The 21,027-nt window shown below is 41.2% G+C and overlaps 1 protein-coding gene across 2 annotated transcripts in view; it reads right to left on the bottom strand.

Annotated features, from left to right (window-relative positions):
- Positions 1–9,677: 9,677 nt before the first annotated feature.
- LOC132378014 (ETS domain-containing protein Elk-1-like) overlaps positions 9,678–21,027 on the bottom strand; it is a 147,764-nt gene continuing 136,414 nt past the window's right edge. For both annotated transcript variants that reach the window (XM_059944614.1, XM_059944613.1), the window contains exons 4-5: positions 19,444–19,545; positions 9,678–10,914 (exon numbers count right to left, since the gene is read on the bottom strand). In XM_059944614.1, coding sequence (XP_059800597.1) covers positions 10,816–10,914; positions 19,444–19,545 — 201 coding nt within the window. In that variant the 3' untranslated portion in view covers positions 9,678–10,815. The remainder of the gene's footprint in view (positions 10,915–19,443; positions 19,546–21,027) is intronic.

Raw genomic sequence — 21,027 nt, 5'->3', positions numbered from 1 at the left:
CTGAAACATAAGTTGTAGAGTCCTTGAAAGTGAGCTTGTAGGTTGTGAAATCAGTTCAAATTTGTGACAACCACACCTAGAGTCAGACGGGAACCAAACAAAACCAGTCAAAAATGCTTAATTTTCTTTACTGAAGCCTGTTACTGAAATAAAATGTATTTTTAAACAATGATCCAACAAGATCAACATTGATAAAATAATAATTTAATTTTCCCCACCATCAATGAGAGATTTGTACTCATGGCTTTAGATTAGTAGCCTGGAATTCAGGCTAGTAGTTCACTAAATTAACCACAATGTTATTTCTCCTGCATAGCCTACTGTACATGGGTCAATGGTTCAATAATTCACTTTCTCTAAAGCCCCAGTGACAGTGCAGATCATGTTATGAAAATGAGGACATGAATTTTGTTATCAACAAAACCTGAAGAAAGAATGAAGAATGGAAGGATTAAGTGAGAAAGCATGTTTTGTAGTATATTGTTCAAACTGTGATAGATTCAAGGTGATATTTATATTAGTATTGAATTGTAAATTTAATAACAAAGTTTTGAAGATACCATCAATGAATCCACTTCCTACAAATGGATAGAGATCTTGGCAACAAAACCACCTCATCTACATGCAGACATAAAGCTGGAAAATTTTGAAGGATTGGACATCTTTTGATCTGCAGGGAATAGTGTTGTCAGTAACTTCAATTATATAATCAAAACTCCCTGCTGCTACCCTTTTCAGTTCGACTTCCCTTTCCCATACTAACACATGGTCTCCTCTACTGTCACATTGAGGCCATACTCAGGTTGGAGGAGCAACATCTTATATTGCTCCTGAGCAGTCTCCTATCTTATGGAATGAACACCGATATCTCTAACTTCTGTGAATTTCTTCCCCCTCCCTTCTTGTCTCTTTTTCCATTCCCCTTTTGTTCTCTTCACCAGTCCATCACTTCCCTCTGGTCACAATTCTCTTCCACCCAGTCCCGTAGTCCACTGTCCTCTCCTATTAGATTCCTTCTTTTTCAGCCCTTTATCCCTTCCACCTATCCCCTCTGTTTCTCACTTTATACCACCTCCCCAACCCATCCACCTTCCCGCTCACCTGGTCTCAGCTATCCCCTCTCAGCTTGTACTCCTGGAAACTAGTGCTCCAATTTCCTCCCACATTCCAAAGAAGTGTCTTAGAGTCACAGAGCTGTACAGCATGGAAAAACACCCTTTGGCCATCATGTTCATATCAACCTTTTTGCCCATCTAAGCTAATCATAGTTACCTGCATTAGGACCATGCCCACCTATATTTTGCCTAGTTAGGTGTCTGTTGAAATGCCTCTTTAGTGATGTTATTTTATCTGGTTCCATCATCTCCTCTGGCAATACAATTCAGATATTCCCAAGATCCTCTTAACAACTCCTTCTTCTCACTTTAAAGCTTTGGTTTCTTGTTTGGATAGTCCTGCTCTGCCATACAAAGAAGATTTTTTTTACTCTCTACCTTATCCATGCCTGTCACAAACCTATGTTTTTCTATTTGGTCATTCTTCAACCTCCTCCACGTTAGGAAAAGCAAGTCCAGCCTATCCAATCACTTCCCATAACTAGTATCCTCCAATCCAGGCAATATCTTGGTGAATATCCTCTCCATTCAATCACAGTCTTCCTACAGTGCAGGAAAAAAACAGTAAGTGCACCCTAACCAGTATATTATAAAGCTTGAATGTAATACCCCAACCCTTACATTCGGCCTCATGACCTATGAAGATAGACTTACCATATCCTCTGTACCACCTGAACTGCTGCTTTCAGGAAGTTCAGAACTTACATCCCTAGGTCTCTCTATTAATCAACATTCCTTGCTTCCATACCATTTACTTTATACATGTCCTTCCTCTGTTTGACCACTCTACTTGTATAATCTGGGCTGGAGAGGTTAATAGGTACTCTGTTTTGTCCCTCCTGTGTGTGTAGGCAATACTCTTGGAGTGTGGGGGAGATGATTGAGGTAAACAAATTTATGAGGAGAAAAGATAGGATAAATTTAAACAGGCTTTTTCCATTGAGGTTGGAAAAAACTAGAACTGACGGTCATAAGTTAAGGGTGAAAGGTGAAATATTTAAGGAGAATCTAGGGGTGGGCGAGAGCTTCACTCAGAGGTTGGTATCAGTGTGGAACAAGCTGCCAGTGGAAATGGGGCATGTGGGTTTGATTGCACATGGATGGGACGGGTACAGCAGACTATGGTCCAGATGCAAGTCAATGGGACTAGGCAGAATAAGCTTGGCATGGACTAGATGGGACAAAGGGTCTGTATCTGTGATGCAGCGCTCTATGACAGTATCAGGGATGCCGGCAGAACAGCAATGGCTGGTATTTCTGAGGGCAATATGGAAGGCACAGGATAGATACGTCCCGAAGATGAATAAGTACTCTAATGAGAGGATGAGGCAATCGCGGCTGATAAAGTCAAAGACAGCATAAAAGCGAAAGCGAGGGTATATAATATACTAAACATTTGTGGGAAGTTAGAGGATTGGGAAGCTTTTAAAAACCAACAGAAGGCAACTAAAAAGCCATAAGGAAAGAAAAGATGCAATATGGATTAAGCTAGCCAATAATATAAAAGAAGATATAAAAAGTGTTTTTTCCCAGATATAAAAAGAGTAAAAGAGAAACAAGAGTTAATGCTCTAGTTTGAAGATTCTACATCTCTAGGTGTACCAAAAGGAGGCTGAATCAAAACCACACACTAAAGGTCTTCAACCTGAAACACTAATCCTGTTTCTCTTTCCACAAGTACCTGCGGAGAATTTTCAACCATTTTCTGTGTAGGGTTGTGCAGATTGGTTCAAGAACCAAACAGTTGAAGAGAAACCTAGAGGCAGAGAGGTGAAGTTTCTAAGACAGAAAAAATAAAAAGTTTAAAGGCTTGGAAGCTGAAAGCACAGGCACCAAAGTGAGAACAGAAGTGAACAATGACAAAACTGGATGGATGCCCAGTTATTAATGTGTCTGTAGAGTAGACATTGATGGTGGAATGAGATTGAAAATCCTTCCAGTTTAAGTCAATGCTCAGCTGCCCCTCATGAAATCAACACCTTAATAGAAACATGAAATAAACAATAAGGTAGCAAAAAATACACTTTATTTTGGTTGTAGATAAAATAGACAAAAGAAAAACAAAATTACACTTCAGAAACAGACAACTAATTCAGAGGATTTTCACCCCGAAGTTCCTATAATCATAACATACCAAATAGGCACAAGACAAACATGATTTCTTTTTAAAAATACAGGATCAGATTTGCAATTCAGTGCCTGATTTACATTTTGAAAAAATTAAACCAGTTCCAGAGAATCCTTTAAACACAATGCATAAATTTAGTAACAATTCTATGTTGTGTGAGGCAGGAAAATGAGGCGACTAGAACGGTACACAATATTCCATGTGTGGTCTAACCAGGATTTTATCAAGCTGCAACATCATGTTGTGGTTCTTGAACTCAATTCCCAACTAATGAAAGCTAATACAACAATATTTTACAACAGACAGAATGCAAACTTTTCCAGGAATAAAATCTGCCTCAAACTCCTTATGACAACTGTTTTAGAACATTCCAAATGCTTTGCATTTGATGAAGTGCTTTAATAATGTAGAAAATGCTGAGATGAGTTTGCTTACATAAAAGGTGACACAAAAACACAATGCAATAATGGCTTTTAATGATTCTGACATTGTGCTATTAACTAACTAGGAGCACCCAAAAGAAGGGCTGGGTAGCTGGAATGCATGCATCTTTACTTCTGTACAATGCATCATAGAGGTACAGAATACGCTGGAGGCTAGATCTCCTTCAGGAGTCACAACTGCCAGTTCAGCACCATACCAAGCTGGAGAGATGTGTACAAATTACTAACTCCAAGCCAAACTGGTGCATCAAGCAGAGCTCCCTTCATGTGAAAAGGAAAGGAGATTGTTTCCTTTCACTGAATTTAAAGATTGTTAGTAATGATTTAGTTAATTTACATGAATGGTAGAATGTTTGGTGTTCCTTCATTTATGCAAATATTCCTTAAGTGCATTTAAATATCTCCGATCATCAGGAGACATTAGAAATTGTAAAAAGAAAATGACATTATTTGTTCTATCAGAAGGGGTCAGTTAGATTGACATCATAAACATAACAAATTTTGCAGACGGTGGAAACCCAGAGTAACACAGACACCTGGCCTAAAGATTAGCAGTATTTTTCACTTGTGCATTGAAGCATACAATGAAAAGCTTGCATGAGTTGCCTGACCTGAGGTACAAATGATAGTGAAGGTTTCCTCAGTTTAGTAGTATTGTACACTTGGAGGAAAAATATTTCACTACATGAAATTATTCTTTTACTTTGCCATTTAAATGGCTGTGAAAGTCTTTTAAGGATCTATGTTATGCGATTACATGAACTTTTATGGTAACATACTGGTTCAGAATGCAGCAGGATAATCACTAGAACATTATAAAGAACTTTAGCAGATAAGACAGCAAGCTCATAAACAGAACTCTGCACTCCCATTCTGGATTTCTGCCTCAATGGGGGTGCCCACCGTGGCAGAACAGTTAGCGTGGAACTCCTACGACTTGGGGCATTGGAGTTCAATTCCAGTACTGTCTGCAACAAGTTTGCATGACCTTCCCATGAGTGTGTGAGTTTCCACTGGGTGCTCTGGTTTCCACTCACAGTCCAAAGTAGGATAATTGGTCATTGTAAATTGTCCCATGATTAGGCTAGGGTTAAACTGGTGGAATGCTGGCTGGTGCGGCTTATCCAGCTGGGAGGCCTGTTCTGCACTCTACCTCTAAATAAATAAATAATAATAATCAAATCAGTGAGGATTGTGCTAAGTGTCACCACATTTCTGGTGTCAACGGAGCATGGCCACAGCTCACTAACACTACCCTGTACATTTTTGGAATGTGGGAGGAAACCAATGTATCACTGTCATGGTGAGAACTTACAGACAGCAGAAACTGAACCTTGATTATTGATCACCGACTGCTGTTGTAGGGTGATGTGATCTGATTTCGTCCCATCAACTGACGCCCAGTCACAAAGCACAGCCTCAGGAAACAACCATGGATGTAGGTTCAACAGGGCACAGGGAACAACAAAGGTAAGTACTATCATAACCAGCCAACACAATTCAACCCAATGTCTCGTCATTCAGAATCAGTGACTGAAGGGTTAAATATATGCGAACATATTCCATCGCCCCTTAACAAAGCACATGGGATTGTAGACACTACCAGAGAGCTCACATCTCATCCTTTAGGAACTGCTCCTCCAAAGATTCAGCACTCTGTGCTTGGATCACCATCCGAGATTTTTGTGTTTGTGCTTCCCAAATGAGACTGAAACTCTGAACCTCCTCTTCCATTGATCCAAGTCTGACACTTCCTCTGAAGATTCTTCCCTCCTATTAATATAGCACTACCACTTCTAAAGAACATAAATTATGCTGTTGTTCAGAGATTTAAATGTCTGTCAATAAAAAAAGTGCCAACCCATTTTGTTAATGGCGTTGTTAATCCACTTAAAACTCATGGGTTATTGACTGTTTAATTTTGAAAGGTTGGATTTCATTCTAAAGGTTGATGAAAATCCTTTCGTTCTTTGTATTGGACAGTCACTGTTTTACATTACTTTTCCAGTGATATTTGCCAAAGGAGTCATTGGTAGTTCCATCTAATGGTATCCCCTAAATTACTTCCGAATGGATCATCGTTTTTAAACCTAGAATTCACAACAGAGTTACCATCTGCTCTGATGCCAAGTCACTTCTGGGATGAAGTGCCACTGACTGATGTGAGCAGGTGGGGATGTGCTGGTGCAGTGATATACATGGGCGTCACAGAAAACAGTAGAATCTCAAGGTCAATTAGTTCAGATACTATTATTCTTGTTGACACAAGGGCAAAGGACATTAAGAGGCTCTTATATAGGCACATGGATGAAATAAAATGGAGGGCTATGCAGGAGAGAAGATCTTAAAGTAGGTTAAAAAGGGTTGGCACAACATTGTGGACCAAGGGGCCTGTACTGTTCTATATTCTATGTGGATTGGTAGGTTAATTGGCTACTGTAAATTGCTCCTTGTGAGAATGTGGGATGTTCTATACAAAGGAATCAATCCTATCAACTAACTTACAACAGACCCCAGTGAGATCCTTAAGTCTAAGGTCGTCTTTTCCTCTGAAGCACTCTACAATTTACGCATGGTTCATGTTACATATCTATCACATTCATGGAATGTCTGGATGTATCCCATTGCACAGTTTCTCAAAGAGGAATTCCTGGTCTTGTACTTTGAGTGGAGGTGGTGACATGGGGAGAAATGGAGTGGTTCAGTTTCTCTGGTACACCCTATCAGCTCCAGGTGGTTACATGGGTGGAACTTTAGGAACAAAGTGACATAGATGGTGGGAAAGGGGAAAACAGAGATCACAATACCTACACGGTATCAATAAAGAAGAAAAATGCTCCAGTTTCTCCCCCAGTAAGCACTGCAATATAACACGAATGATCAGAGTCAAACAGTGGCATCAGAACAGAGGACCACGAGAGGGCCATTCATCCCCTTAAGCCCATTCTACCATTCAGTTATATTATAACTAATCTAACTGGTTTTACATAGGATGTTTGCAAGATACATCATTATACAATTACAAAAATACATTTCATTGACATTTAAAAAAGGGGATCACTGTAACAGGTCACCATGGGTACAGGAATAAGTCAGCTGAACACTAATAATCAATTATCAAAGGTAGCAGCTTGTGTTCTGTTAGAATCTATTCACTCCATCCAATTACAAGAACATACACAACATCAAAAAAATAAATCTATTTATAAAGGTTACTTTTTGTTAATAATATACATGTGTTATAAAAGATATATAGCAGAATAGCATCATGACTTTAGTCACCAATTTACAAGTCATGGCCGATCTCAAAATAGGAACCAACCACGTTACGGAATGGTGCTTTTCTTATTTCAGAACATTAACTTTGATAACCACCAGGTTAGAAAGTGCATGACTAGTTCAGGAAAATTGCTTTGATTCTGTTTGAACAATGTATTTCAATCCTGTACTCTTGAAAAAAGGGGACAGACTTGCACAGACCACTGTCCACAATAACTCCTCCAAATGTGACTCCAACTTAGTGATATATCAGGAGATGAGCTCGTCTCAGTTAAAAATTTAAAGACTAACTTTGTTAGTCACATGTACATCGAAGCATACAGTGAAATGTGCTGTTTGCATCAACAACCAACACTGTCCAAGGATGTGCTGTGGGCAGCCTTGCTTCTGCTAACAACCCAACATGCCCACAACTTACTAACTCTAACCTCATACATCTTTGCAATGTGATAGGAAACCCACACAGTGACAGTAAAAATATATTAACTCCTTACAGAGTGTGCAGGAATTGAACCCTGTTTGCAAACACCAGAAGGCATCATGCTGCCTGGTATATGCCACCAAGCTGTGACATTGTCAGTGTTCTACAGCTCAAGAACTGGAGACTGAGTCTCAACATTTCAGTGGGTGAGCTGGGCTTGGAGACAGTGCTACATTCTACATGCTCACTCCACCTATTGGGGATCTCTTTAAAAATTGGTCAATAAATCTGCTTCCTGGGCATTTTTAGAATGAGTTAGAAAAGAGAAGGAGGGAGCTGGTAACTTACAGACTGTTGTATTACTCTAATCAAATTAACTTTGGTAGAAAAAAAACTGTACTTTCACTTTTCTTTATATTCTACTACACTTTGCTTAAATCAACGAGATTATAAACACAATTACAATAGAATGACTTGAATTAGTTTTGTTTCCTACAAGAAACCATAGCTTGCACTGCCTGAGAGAGTGGTGAAACCAGTCACTGACAGAATTTTCAACTGTCTGAATGAGGACTTGAATTGCCAAAACAGACGTAACAATTGGGCGAAGTTGCTGGTGGGCCAGGGTGTTAATACAGATGCTGTATGACTCTATTACTTCCAATTCATGGTCAAAGATTAGTTTTGATAGCTCTTCTCAGACAAGCATAATGGCTAGAATTATTCCTGCGTCAGAAACTTCTGTCATGCAGCAATTTAAAGTAAGCAAGTATCAGAAGAAAAGGCCTTTCCTCAAATAATTATCTGAAGCCATTTGTCAGGCAATATGGTTGAGCTGAAAACTGGATACTGGGCCAGGTAATTCTGATTGACTCATTTAACCTTACACAAGACATATTCTCAGAATAAAGGGACATCCCTTCAAAACTGAGACAAGGAGGAATTTCTGCAGCCAGTGTGTGGTGAAATTATGGAATTTGTTGCTGCACAAGGCAGTCCAGGCCAAGTCAACGGGTATATCTAAGGTAGAGATTGATAGGTCCTTGGTTGATAAAGGAGATAAGGATTACAGGCAGAAGACAGGAGAATGGGGTTGGAAAAAATATAGCTATGATGAAATAGTGGATGAGAGCTGATTGGGTTAATTCTGTCACTACATCTTACAGCATTATGCCATTTAAATGGTAAAGGTTTGATCCTAACCACATAATGATAACTGGAATAGTTCCTTCATTAATTCCAGTTTTAACCTGCTCATTGGACCAAATTACTCTTTCTACCCCCGACCTTTGTGTATGTTGTTGTGTATGTAGCTGGCTGCCCTCAGAAAACCACAGGCACTGGCGAAGCAAACTCTGTAGTGTGACTGGTGTCACTGCTGGTAAACCACCGTTATATAAATAGACACAATTTCCGCACACATTGTCTAACAACATTTATGCTTGCTAATGTTCCAATACATTAGAAAACTGGTGCAGTCTCACTTTGTATCACAGAATGGGTAGAACAGGAGGAGACTATTCACCCTGACAAGCCTGCAGCTGTGCGGGTTCCATGTACTGGTTCAAGCTTTTAATATTTCTCATTAACAATTTTCTTTTAAATCGCTATTGGATATTCTTGGCCACTATTTAATATGGTCACATTTATAATTATATTAATGTATGAGAAGCGTTTGATGGCTCTCGGCTTGTACTCTCTGGAGTTTAGAAAAAGGAGGAGGAAATCTCATTGAAACCTATTGAATAACAAAAAGCGATAGAGTGGACGTGAAGTGCATGTTTCCAATAGTGGGTGAGTCTAGTACTAGAAGGCACAGCCTCAGAATACAAGGACGGAGATGAGGAGGAACTTCTTTCATCAGAAAGCAGTGGAATTCACTGCCACAGACGAAGGTGGAGGACACATCATTAGGTATATTTAAAGCAAAGCTTCTCAATTAGTAAGGGTGTCAAAGGTTACTGGGAGAAGGCAGGAGAGTGGGGTTGAGCGGGTTAATAAATCAGCCATGATACAATGGGCTGGATGGCCTATTTCTGGTGCCTTGTCTTCTGGTTTAATACCCAAACTCAATTGTTAAGAGCCACTAATACATATGAAACCAGGTACGGTCCAAAGGTGAACTCACTAACTCCAGGTTTCAATTACAAATTTGGCGGTGTCAGAGATTGGGGGGGGGGGGGCGGGGAGGTAAAGCTTTGCATTAGAGAAAGAGCCAGTTAAGGTAACTATGAAAAGATCTAAAGAATGAGAACCCCCCCCCCCCCCCCCCCAATTACTGAAGGAGATTAGCATGTCATGATTGTTTTTTCACAAAATTCCAATAGTTTCATCATGGTCCCCATCACCCAAGACATGCCCTCTTCTTATTACTACCATCCGGGAGGAGAGACACAAGCCTGAATAAACACACTCAACATTTTAGGAATAGCTTCTTCCCCCCACCATCAGATTTCTGAATGGTCCATTACCAATCCATGAACACTACTGCACTCTTCTTGCTCTCTTTTTCCACTACATATTTAATTTAATCTTTTAATATATTATTCTTTTTGTAATTTGTAGTATTTTTAATGAATTGCACAGTACTACTGCTGCAAAATAACAAATTTCATGACATAGGTCAGTGATATTAAACAATTCTGATTTTGATTATCACTAACTTATTTAATAACTGACATTCCAACAAAATGCTCACGAGTTTCCTTGGGTGCCATACTGATCAGATGGTTCAGGTTCACCTCAAAAGGCCAGCTCCTGTACAACTGGCAGATGTTGATTTCCAGCCTGAAAGCTTATTTGACTCATTTCTGAGAGGAAGATTTGCATTTCAATAGCACCTCGCACATCCCTTCCAGAATATTGCAAAATCCATGACATTCAAAGAAGCACTTTTAGTAGTCACTCATGTTACTATGAAGTGAGGTGGCCAATTTGTGCAAGTCAAACTTTCAGAAAACAACTAAGTGAAGATCCCGGATAATATTGACTGAGGGGCTCAGGACAACAGGAGCCTCTGGTCTTCTTCCCCCTTCGAGGGTAAGTGGTGCTCACATCAATACCTAACCCTGAGGTCAGCACCTTGAACAGTGCTGCACTCCCTCTGCACTGCCCTGCAGTGACGAGGTTTTATTGTCCCTCTGGTTGCTGGAGTGGGACTTGAACCCACAACTTCCTGCCTCAAGATGGAACTACTGTGAGTGAGGTAATTAACTTGCTTTGAAGCAGCAATTCAAGGGTTCAGGCACACTGTACGAGCAACGGAGTCTGGATTGAGTTTGGTCCTCCCCTCACACTCCACCTCAAAGCTTCAACAATTTTCCTTGCTGATGGCACTAAATATCTTCTCCAACAGTCCAGCCTGAAGAGATTTATGCACAACATCAAATTCTGTCTTCTGCTCCATCAACAGAGTAATGCCAAGATCACTTAAGGTTTCTGGAGAGCCGGCGAAGAAAGCACTGGTGTTGATAGTCCATCCATACTGGCAATGGGGATGTGGATCTGGGTATTTCCGGCTGAGGGAAACTAAAAGAGAGATATCAATCAGTGGGGGTGGGGGGGGGGGGAAGGAAATGATCATTTAGTCCCTTGAGTCTATCTCACCTTCAGCAGAATGAAGGCTGACCCATTACCTAATCCCAATCTTTGCTACATCTTAGAAGAAACATATCCAGTTTGACAAAATCAAAGTCAAAGTAAAGTTATTATCAAAGTACTCCCCGTCAACATATACTACCTTGAGATTTGTTCTCTGGCAGATATTTATTGGAAAATAAAGAAATACAACACAATTTATGAAACAAATATAGAAAAGCAAAACCTGACTAACAACCGAAGTGCAATACAAATGAGCAAAAAAAATTTTTAAATCAACAAATATTACTGAAACCATGAGTGCAGAGTCCTTGAAAGTGAGCCTGTAACTTTGCTGCATCTGAGATAGGAACATATCTATCAATCTGAGATTTAAAATTATGAACTCCCACCTATTAACATCTTTAATGTCTGCTTTAACATGTCAACTTTTTTCCTCAAATCTCATATTGTTACCAGTTAGGGGAGCAAGCCATTAGCTTGACCTTTGCCAATGCCACAGCTGAACAGGAAGATCCAAACCCTGGTTCAGAGAGACTTACTCATTAAGGCCCCTTTATTTATACTGGTTAATATAATGGGTGCACCATTGTCTGAGGTGCTATGTTCCCTCTATTGGATCACTTAATATGAAAGTGCACAAGAATGCTTCATTGCATAGAACAAGCTACATGGACTCAGTAGTCACTTTATCACGTACATCGAATGAAGTGGCAACTGAGTCTTTATTCATGATCTTCTGCTGCTGGAGCCCATCCACTTCAAGGTTCGACGTGCATTCAGAGATGCTTTTCTGCATGTAACATGTAGTTACTTGAGTTACTATCACCTTCCAGTCTGACCATTCTGTTCTGGCCCCTCTCATTAACGAGGCATTTTCGCCTACACAACTGATGCTCTCTGGATAGTTATTTTTTGGTGCACCATTCTCTGTAAATTCTAGAGACTGTTGATACTCAAACCACCTCAACTGGCATCAAGGTCAAAGTCACTTAGATCACATTTCTTCTCCATTCTGAATGTTTGGTCTGAACAACATCTGAACCTCTTGACCATGTCTGCCACATAATTGGCCTATTAGATATTTATATTAATGAACAGGTGTATCCATAAAGAAGTTGTTGAGTGTAAAGCATGTTCAGTTCAGAGTTATAGGCTTGGTCATGGAGAGTTGAGAATCCACTTTGTGACATTCTATATAACATTATACAATGGATGGCGCTTAGGAGGACCACGGCACCCAATGACGACTCCTTTTGTTTGCATCTTTGGAAACAGCTCTATCTTTAATATCTCTATTTTATCCTTTCAGGGTTCTTTTTAAGACCCTGACCTGGAGTTTCATGACTGGAAGCTATTCGATATGCCAAGGACACAGCCTAGAAGACTAGCACGCCTTCAGGGCTTCTGGGATTTCGTGGCTCTGGAGGTGGGCAGACTTGAGGTCAGTGCCTCCTCAGGAAATTGGTGTGTCGTGGGAGATGGACGATCTAAAGCAGCAAGCTAGCTGTGTTCCCAGAGACCTGAGTTCTTCGGTTACAGAGCTCAGAAGAAACGATGAAACAGAATATAAGCGAGTTGTTTGTTATGTCTCCTCTCTCGCTGTGAATTGGGGACCCCTCTTTTTCCCTTATTAGGGAGACAGAGAGCCTGTGGTATGTTGAATTACTGGGTAAACTAGTAGTCTTTGGGGTACTGCAAATCTCTGTCTTTATTAATGCTTTGCTGCATGCTTGAGTGCTCGGTGGGGGGGGGGGGCAATGCTTTTTTTTGCTGGGGAGAGGAGGGATCATTGCTTTGCTGCTGCTTATACTTGGGGGTGGGGGAGCTTTGGGGTTCTAACGTTTAACTGTCATTCATTCTTTGGGGCCCTCCTCTGATTTTGTGGATGGTTGCAAAGAAAAGGAATTTCAGGATGCATATTGTATACATTTCTCTGACATTGAATGTAAGACTGAAACCTTTGAAACATTACATAACGAGCAAGCTACAGACACTTTCTACAGGAGCTTTCTCCTACAGTGCATGTCTGCTGTTGATTTACAATAACATTGCCAGGACTTGAGAGTTTGGTTTAGATGGAGAGCTTGAGTGGGTTAGGACTTCAATTCTTGGAATGTAGGAGACCGAAGGGTGACCTTACAGATAAGCATAAAATCATGAAGGCCGCAGATAAGATAAATGAACACAGTCTTTTTTCCCCATGGAAAGGGAACCAAAAACTAGAGCCCATGGGTTTAGGGAGAGATGGGAATGCTTTCAAGGGGACCTGAGAAGCAACTTCTTCATGCAGATGTTACTATGGGAAAAAGGAAAGCGATTGCGGCATCTCTGTTGATGATCTTTTGAGTCCTCACTGGCCACAGTAGTACCAGAAGAATGGAAGATGGAAGATGCTATTCCATTATTCAAGAGAGCTAATATGGCTAACACTGGAAATTATAGACCAGTGATTCTTAAATCAATGGTGGGCAAACTTTTGGAGAAAATTCTTAGAGACAGGATTTACTTTCATTTGTAGAAGCATAGTCTGATTAGAGATAATCTTTGTGAGAGGCTAGTCATGTCCATGAGCATGACTGAATTCTTCAAAGGAAGTGACAAAACAAATTGATGAAAGGAGAGCAGTGGGAGGAAGCATTAGATTGATCTTGAAGTAGGTTAAAAGGGTCTATACTATACACAGTACTGTTCTAGAACACAGAAATCTACAGTTCATTACACGTCCCTCCTCTCCTTCTTACCTCATCCCTGACATATTTAGTTGTTTGCCTGTTCTCCATCTCCCTCTGGTGCTCCCCCCCCTTTCTTTCTCCTGAGGCCTCCCGTCCCATGATCCTTTCCCTTCTCCAGCTCTATATCACTTTCGCCAATCACCTTTCCAGCTCTTAGCTTCATCCCACCCCCTCCAGTCTTCTCCTGTCATTTCCCATTTCCCCCTCCCCCAACTACTTTCAAATCACTTACTATCTTTCCTTTCGGTTAGTCCCGACGAAGGGTCTCGGCCCGAAACGTCAACAGCGCTTCTCCCTATAGATGCTGCCTGGCCTGCTGTGTTCCAGCAGCATTTTGTGTGTGTTGTTGTTTGAATTTCCAGCATCTGCAGATTTCCTCATGTTAGCTCATTACAGGTCCTTTGACCCACAATGTTATGGCAACCACATAACCTACCCTAGAAACTGCCAAGATTTACCCTACCACATAGCTATTTTTCTAAGCTCCGTGTACCTACCTAAGAGTCTCTTTAAAGACCCTATTGTATCTACTTCTACCACCATCGTTGGCAGTGCATTCCATGCAACCACCACCCTCTATGTGAAAAACATACCCTTGACATCCCCCCCATACCTATTTCTAAATACCTTAAAGCCATCTTGTATTAGCCATTTCAACCCTGGAAAAAAGCCTTTGGCTATCTACATGAATAATGCCTCTCATCATCTTGTACAACTCTATCAAGTCACCTTTCAACCTCTGTGGCTCCAAGGAGAAAAGGCCGAGTTCACTCAAACTATTCTCATAAGCATGCTGTCCAATCCAGGCAACATCCTTGTAAATCTCCTCTGCACTCTCTCTCTATAGTATCCACATCCTTCCTGTAGTGAGGTGGCCAGAACTGAACACAGTACTCCAAGTGGTGTCTTACTAAGGTCTTATATAGCTGTAACATTACCTCATGGACCTTGAACTCAATCTCATGGTTGATGACAGCCAACACACCATATGCTTCTTAACAACACTGTCAACCTGCACAGCAGCTTTGAGTGTCTTATGGATACAGACCCCATGATCTCTCAGATCCTCCACACTTCCAAGAGTCTTACCATTAATATTATATTCTGTCTTCAAATATGACCTACCCAAATGAACCACTTCACACTTAACTGCGTTGAACTCCATCTGCCACTTCTCAGCCCAGTTCTACATCCTATCGATGTCCCGCTTTAACGTCTGACAACCCTCCACACTATCCACAACACCCCCAACCTTTGTGTCATCGGCAAACTTACTAACCCATTCTTCTGCTTCCTCATTCAAGTCATTTATAAAACTCACAAAGAGAAGGGATCCCAGAATACATCCCTGCAGAACACCACTGGTCACCGACCTCCATGGAGAATATGAACCATCTACAGCCACCCTTTGCCTTCTGTTGGCAAGCCAATTCTGGATCCACAAAGCAAGGACTCCTTGGATCCCATGCCCCCTTACTTTCTGGATGAGCCTCACATGGGGAAGCTTATCAAATGCCTTCATGAAATCCATATGCATTACATCCACTGCTCGACCTTCACCATGTTTATTGTTACATCCTCAAAGAATTCAATCAGGCTCGTAAGGTACAACCTGCCCTTGACAAAGCCATGCTGACTATTCCTAATCAGATTATGTCTCTCCAAATGTTCATAAATCCTGCCTCTCAGGATCTTCTCCAATAATTTGCTCACCACTTAAGTAAGACTCATTGATCTATAATTTCCACAGTTATCTCTACCCCCTTTCCTGAACAAGGGAACAACATTTGTAACCCTCCAATACTTCTCCCGTCCCTATTGATGATGCAAGGATCATCACCAGAGGCTCTGCAATCTCCTCCCTTAAATCCCACAGTAGCCTGGGTTATATCTTGTTCTGAACTAATGACCTTTCTAACATAATACTTCTCAAAAGCTCTAGCACATCCTCTTTCTTAATGTCTATATGTTCAATCGACTCAGTTTTCTGTAAATCATCCCCACAATTGCCAAGATCCTTTTCCTTGGTGAATACTGAAGCAAGGTATTCATTAATTCATTAATGCAAAGTATTTGGAGCAAGAAGGCTGCGAGTGAACTGCTGATTTTTCAGAGCGAAAGGAGTTTTTTACTACTTGGGTTAAAGAGGGGTGAGACTGTGCAGGCACGTGACGTCAGCCAGTAGAGCACGAAAGGTTTAAAAAGAAGGCCACCATATCCATCGGGCAGCAGAGTGATAGGGCTTTGGCTCAACGGGCGTAGGTGGTAACGGGATGAGGCAAGGTAGGAAGTATGTGTGCGAGGCCAGTTTTCTGTGCTCAGTGTCAGATGTGGGGTGTTCTGGAGTCTCCCAGCCTCCCAGATGGCCATATCTGCACCCGGTACATCGAGCTGCAGCTCCTGAGGGACAGAGTTAGGGAACTGGAGATGCAGCTCGATGGCCTTCGCCTGGTCAGGGAGAGTGAGGAGCTGATAGAGAGCAGTTACACACCAGGGCCACAGGAGACAGACAAGTGGGTCACAGTCAGGAGAGAGAAGTGTAAGAGTCAGGTACTAGAGAGTACCCCTGTGGCTGTACCCCTCCCAGGATACTGGTTCCCCTTCATTCAGGTGCAACCGGTCCCACTTGTACAGGCCACCCCTTCCCCAGAAAAGGTTCCAATGATCCAAGATCTTGAAACCCTGCCCCCTGCAGCATCTCCTCAGCCACCCATTCATCTGCGCTATCTTCCTGTTCTGATCTTCACTAGATCGTGGCACTAGGAGTAATCCAGAAATTACCACCTTGAAGGTGCTACTCTTCAGCCTCCTTAACTCCCTAAACTTACTGCGCAAGACCTCCACCCCTCTCCTATGTCATTGGTACCAATATGTACCACAACCTCTGGCTTCTTACCCTCCCCTTCAAGAATATTCTGCAAACACTCAGAGCCATCCTGGACCCTGGCATCCGGGAGGCAACACACTGACTGCCCTGGCGTCTCTTTTGCTGCTGCAGTATCCCCCATCTGTCCTCCTAACTATCGAGTCCCGATGACTATTGCTCCACCTGACCTCACCCTTCCCTTCTGAGGCTCACAGCCGACCACAGTGCTGTGGGTCTGACTGCTGCTGCCTTGCTCAGTTAGGTCATCCCCCTCAGCTGTATTCAAAGGGGTATACCTGTTGATGGGGGAAAGGCCACAGGGGGGCCCTGCACTGACTTCCTTCTCCCTTTACCTCTCTCGATGTTCACTCATCTACTCCCTGAATTCTGCACTCTAGGTGTAACCACCTGCTCAAAAGTCATATCTATCAATTGCTTTGCCTTCCAGATGATCTTTAGTTCATCCAACTCCAGCTCCTTAATACGGTCTTTCAGGAGCTGGAGTTGGTTACACTTCCTGCAGGTGTAGTCATAAGGGAGACTATCAGGTTCCATGAATTCCCACATCCTACAGGAGGAGCATTCCACTGCCATATCTGCCAACCAAGACTAAATTAGCAATATTGAAAGGAAAAACCTACCCTTCTCACCTGTTTCTCTGGCCTTAGCCTCTTCTCATCAAAGTTCCCACTCTGTCAGTGGCTGCTCCACTAGACCCTATCTCTTTTTTATGGTTTAAAAAAATGCTTATGGGCACCTTGGTCAGAATGACAAGTTGGGCTTAAGGGTCTGATTCCATTTTGTATTATAGCTCATGAACTAAGCATTATTTACTTTTAGTTGCACAGTTTGTCTTCTTTCGCACGTTGGTTATTTATCAGTCCTTGCTTATGTATAGTTTCTCATACATTCTATCCTATTTCTTTATTTTCCTGTAAGTGTCTGAAAGAAAATGAATCTCAAGGTAATATATGGTAATGTATACGTACATTGATAATACATTTTACTTAGACTTTGTATTGCTCTATAACTCAATGACCCACAAATGCCTAGGACAGGGGCAGATCTTTGACCCTTTTTACTAGATTCATACTCCAGATTTCTTAACGCACAACAAGCAGAAGCAGACAGGCCTGAGCCTATGCAAAATATCATCAAACCCAGAGATATGGATTTCCAAATTTTATCTGCCAAAAGGTGTGAACCTTTGATACAATATTTCAATACTTTCTGGGAAGAATTTATTTTATAAGAAGAAACCAAAGCCAGATGAAACTATTTGGTCCCTTGAGCCTGTTCTAGCACAAGATCATAGCTAATCTTCAACTCAACCTTCCCACCTAATTCCAATGTCTCAAATTCTTCAGGCATCCAAAAATCTCTAAGTCCCAGTTTTGGACACATCTCACATTCCTCATTTCAAAATTTATGACCTTCTGTGGTATCTACCTTATCCACATTGTTAAAATAATGAGGGTGGGGGGTGGGGAGGACTAACCAATGGAAGTCCTGTTATTCTACCTGTATGCGTGGGAACCAGGGTTGGTGCGCGGGAAGTTCGGCGAGGAGAAGCGAAGAGTGAGGATGTGCGGAAAGCGCTCTGGTAGACCACCATGGGTTGGTCCCAGTCCGAGGGTTGTGGAGTTTGGAGGAAATCGAATGGTGGACTGAGGATATTGCGTGAGCTCTAACATGTGCACGAACTGTATAATCTCTATTCTTGGTGCCTTTTTATTTTATATTTTTGTTTCTCTACTCCACAGTTACAGTAAAGTGTAATCGTTCAAACATACATTGTGACTGACTGATATTTTACGTTGTGGGTTGTGCCGGGGTGCATACGCAGCATCTATGCAAATGTGAGACACAGTTTGGTGGGCAAACAGTGATTTCCCCTAGACAAATGTGGGTTGATAGAGCTGAGTGTTACATATATTATTACCTATACACGTTCAGTGAATGTTCCAGTAACTGTAATATAGCTACTTCTGTATTTTTCTCTTTGTTTCTGTACCACATGTTGAGACACTTGAATCGGGTTAATAGTTATCACTGGAATGTTATCCTCTCAGTTGGAGGTAGATTTTATTCTCAGCCCTTCTTTCTTTGTGTTTATTCTTTGTTCTTGTAAACAAGCAACAAAGTTTGATTTATAACTTTTAGATTTACAAGGATGTTACCTGATAGGGGAGCATGACTTATGAGAATAGGTTGAGTGAACTCGGCCTTTTCTCTTTGGAGTGACGGAGGATGAGAGGTGACCTGATAGAGGTGTACAAGACAATGAGAGTCATTGATCATGTGGATAGTCAGTGGCTTTTCCCCATGGCTGAAATGGCTAGTACAAGAGGGCATAGTTTTAAGGTGCTTGGAAGTAGGTACAGGGGAGACGTCAGGGATAAGCTTTTACGCAGAGAGTGGTGAGTGTGTGAAATGGGCTGCTGGTGGCGGTGGTGGAGGCGGAAATGATAGGGTCTTTTAAGAGTCTCCTGGATGGCTACATGGAGCTTAGAAAAATAGAGGGCTATGGGTAAGCCTAGGTAGTTCTGAGGTAGGGACATGTTCAACACAGCTTTGTGGGCCATAGGGCCTGTATTGTGCTGTATATTTTCTATGTTTATGCCCCATTCTTGATTTTAGAACCTCTGGGTTGATAAAAAACCAGAATCCAGCAACCTCTATCCTCTGCTCTATCCTCAGCCCCTCTGGATCTCAGTCTCTCAAGCATTTGTCCTGTCAACCAAAGGGAGTCAACCCCTCGAGCATACATAAGTAGGTGCCATTTCTATGAAGTTCCACTGATCTTACACCAGAGTTCTTTCCAATATCTTGTGAGCAACGGGCAACATTGACTCTTACCTGGAACGAGAGCTTTGCAGGACTCATTGGAGCTATGGGGCTGAGGGTACTCCAGAAATGAATGGCAGATGGCAAGGTATTTGGTGTCAGTATTATCGGAGTCTGCAGTAAAAGAAAAAGGGGAGAGCAAGATATTAAGTGACCATTGCTATATTTTACCTATTATATTCTTACACTAATAAGAGCATTCTTTTATGTGTGCATGCAATTGTATGCAAGGCAATGACGACAACTTTAATCTTATTTTCCATGAAGAGATGACAACATTCAGTCCATGTGGTTTATGTAGAGAACAATCTGCAATGTTTTTCTATTCCCATTCCTGCAACATATCATAGGGAACAAAGGAGTGAAGGAGGGAGTTAGGAAGACAGGAAAATTAGATATATTTGTCACATACAGTGAAATGCATCATCACGCTGCCCAAAGCTCACTCACCCTATCCGTAGGTCTTTGGAGTGTGGGAGGAAAGTGGAATATCTGGAGGAAACCCAGGTGGTGTTGTACCACGCTAAGTTACCACTCCACTCCTTCTACACACTGCTCTTCAGCAATGCCAAGTCTGATCACGCCCACCTCTACCTCACCTAAACTGACTTCTCTATTCCCATTAATCCATTGGGTGCACTGCCTGCCAGCCTGTATTGGCTCAGCAGAAACATTGGGAAGCCATTGTCTTAGTCACTAGAAACCATATTAAGGAAGCTTCATTAACATACTTAGAAAACTATTGTACCAGTAGACAGAGCCAAAATAGTTTTATGAAGGGAATCAGCGTTCTTTATAATGATCAGGGTAGAGAGAGGAAAACCAAACGATGTTTTGTACAGAAATTCCAAATGGACAGCTTAGAGTTTATCAGACTCTTGTGTGAAAAAAAATGGACTCTTGACCTATCATTTATCGGAACTGTACTTTTTTCATTTTTAGAATCTTTTTATTGGTACATAATCTTCTACAGCTATAGAATGATACAAAACTTCAACAGATTAATATGTATACAATTAATAAAGCTGAAAAAACACTGATCGTAATATATAAAAATGAAAAAAAAAATTATATATAGGAAAAAGGAAAAAAAAGAACCCCATCTAACTAGGAAAAAAAATCCCACTGACTACAAAAAAAAGAAAAAAAACTCATTAGGAATCACCCCCCCCCCCAGAGCAATACGTTTACCCACCATCTAAATATATAAAGAAAATTAGTCATCAACCGCAAATTCATATTTGTATAAAAAAAATTGGAAGGAAACCATATGGAATAATTCAAATTAAATGGTAATATTTGGCAAAAGAACCCCATCTTCTCTCAAAATCGAATTGGGGATCAAAAGTTCTACTTCTAATTTTTTCCAAACTGAGACATAACATTACTTGAGAAAACCATTCAATTAATGTAGGGGAAGAGATACCTTTCCATTTTAATAAAATAGCCCTTCTTGCCAATAGTGTAACAAATGCAATTACATGTTGATCTGAGGATGAAATACCCTGAATATGATGCGGAACTATTCCAAATAGAACAGTCAATCTATTAGGTTGTAAATTAATTTTCAGAGCTTTAGAATTTGTAGAAAATAAA

Source organism: Hypanus sabinus, chromosome 19 (assembly GCF_030144855.1).
Source record: "Hypanus sabinus isolate sHypSab1 chromosome 19, sHypSab1.hap1, whole genome shotgun sequence".
Taxonomy (NCBI): domain Eukaryota; kingdom Metazoa; phylum Chordata; class Chondrichthyes; order Myliobatiformes; family Dasyatidae; genus Hypanus; species Hypanus sabinus.
The sequence above is the reverse complement of the archived record's forward strand: the minus strand, read 5'-3'. Positions and strand labels throughout refer to the sequence as shown.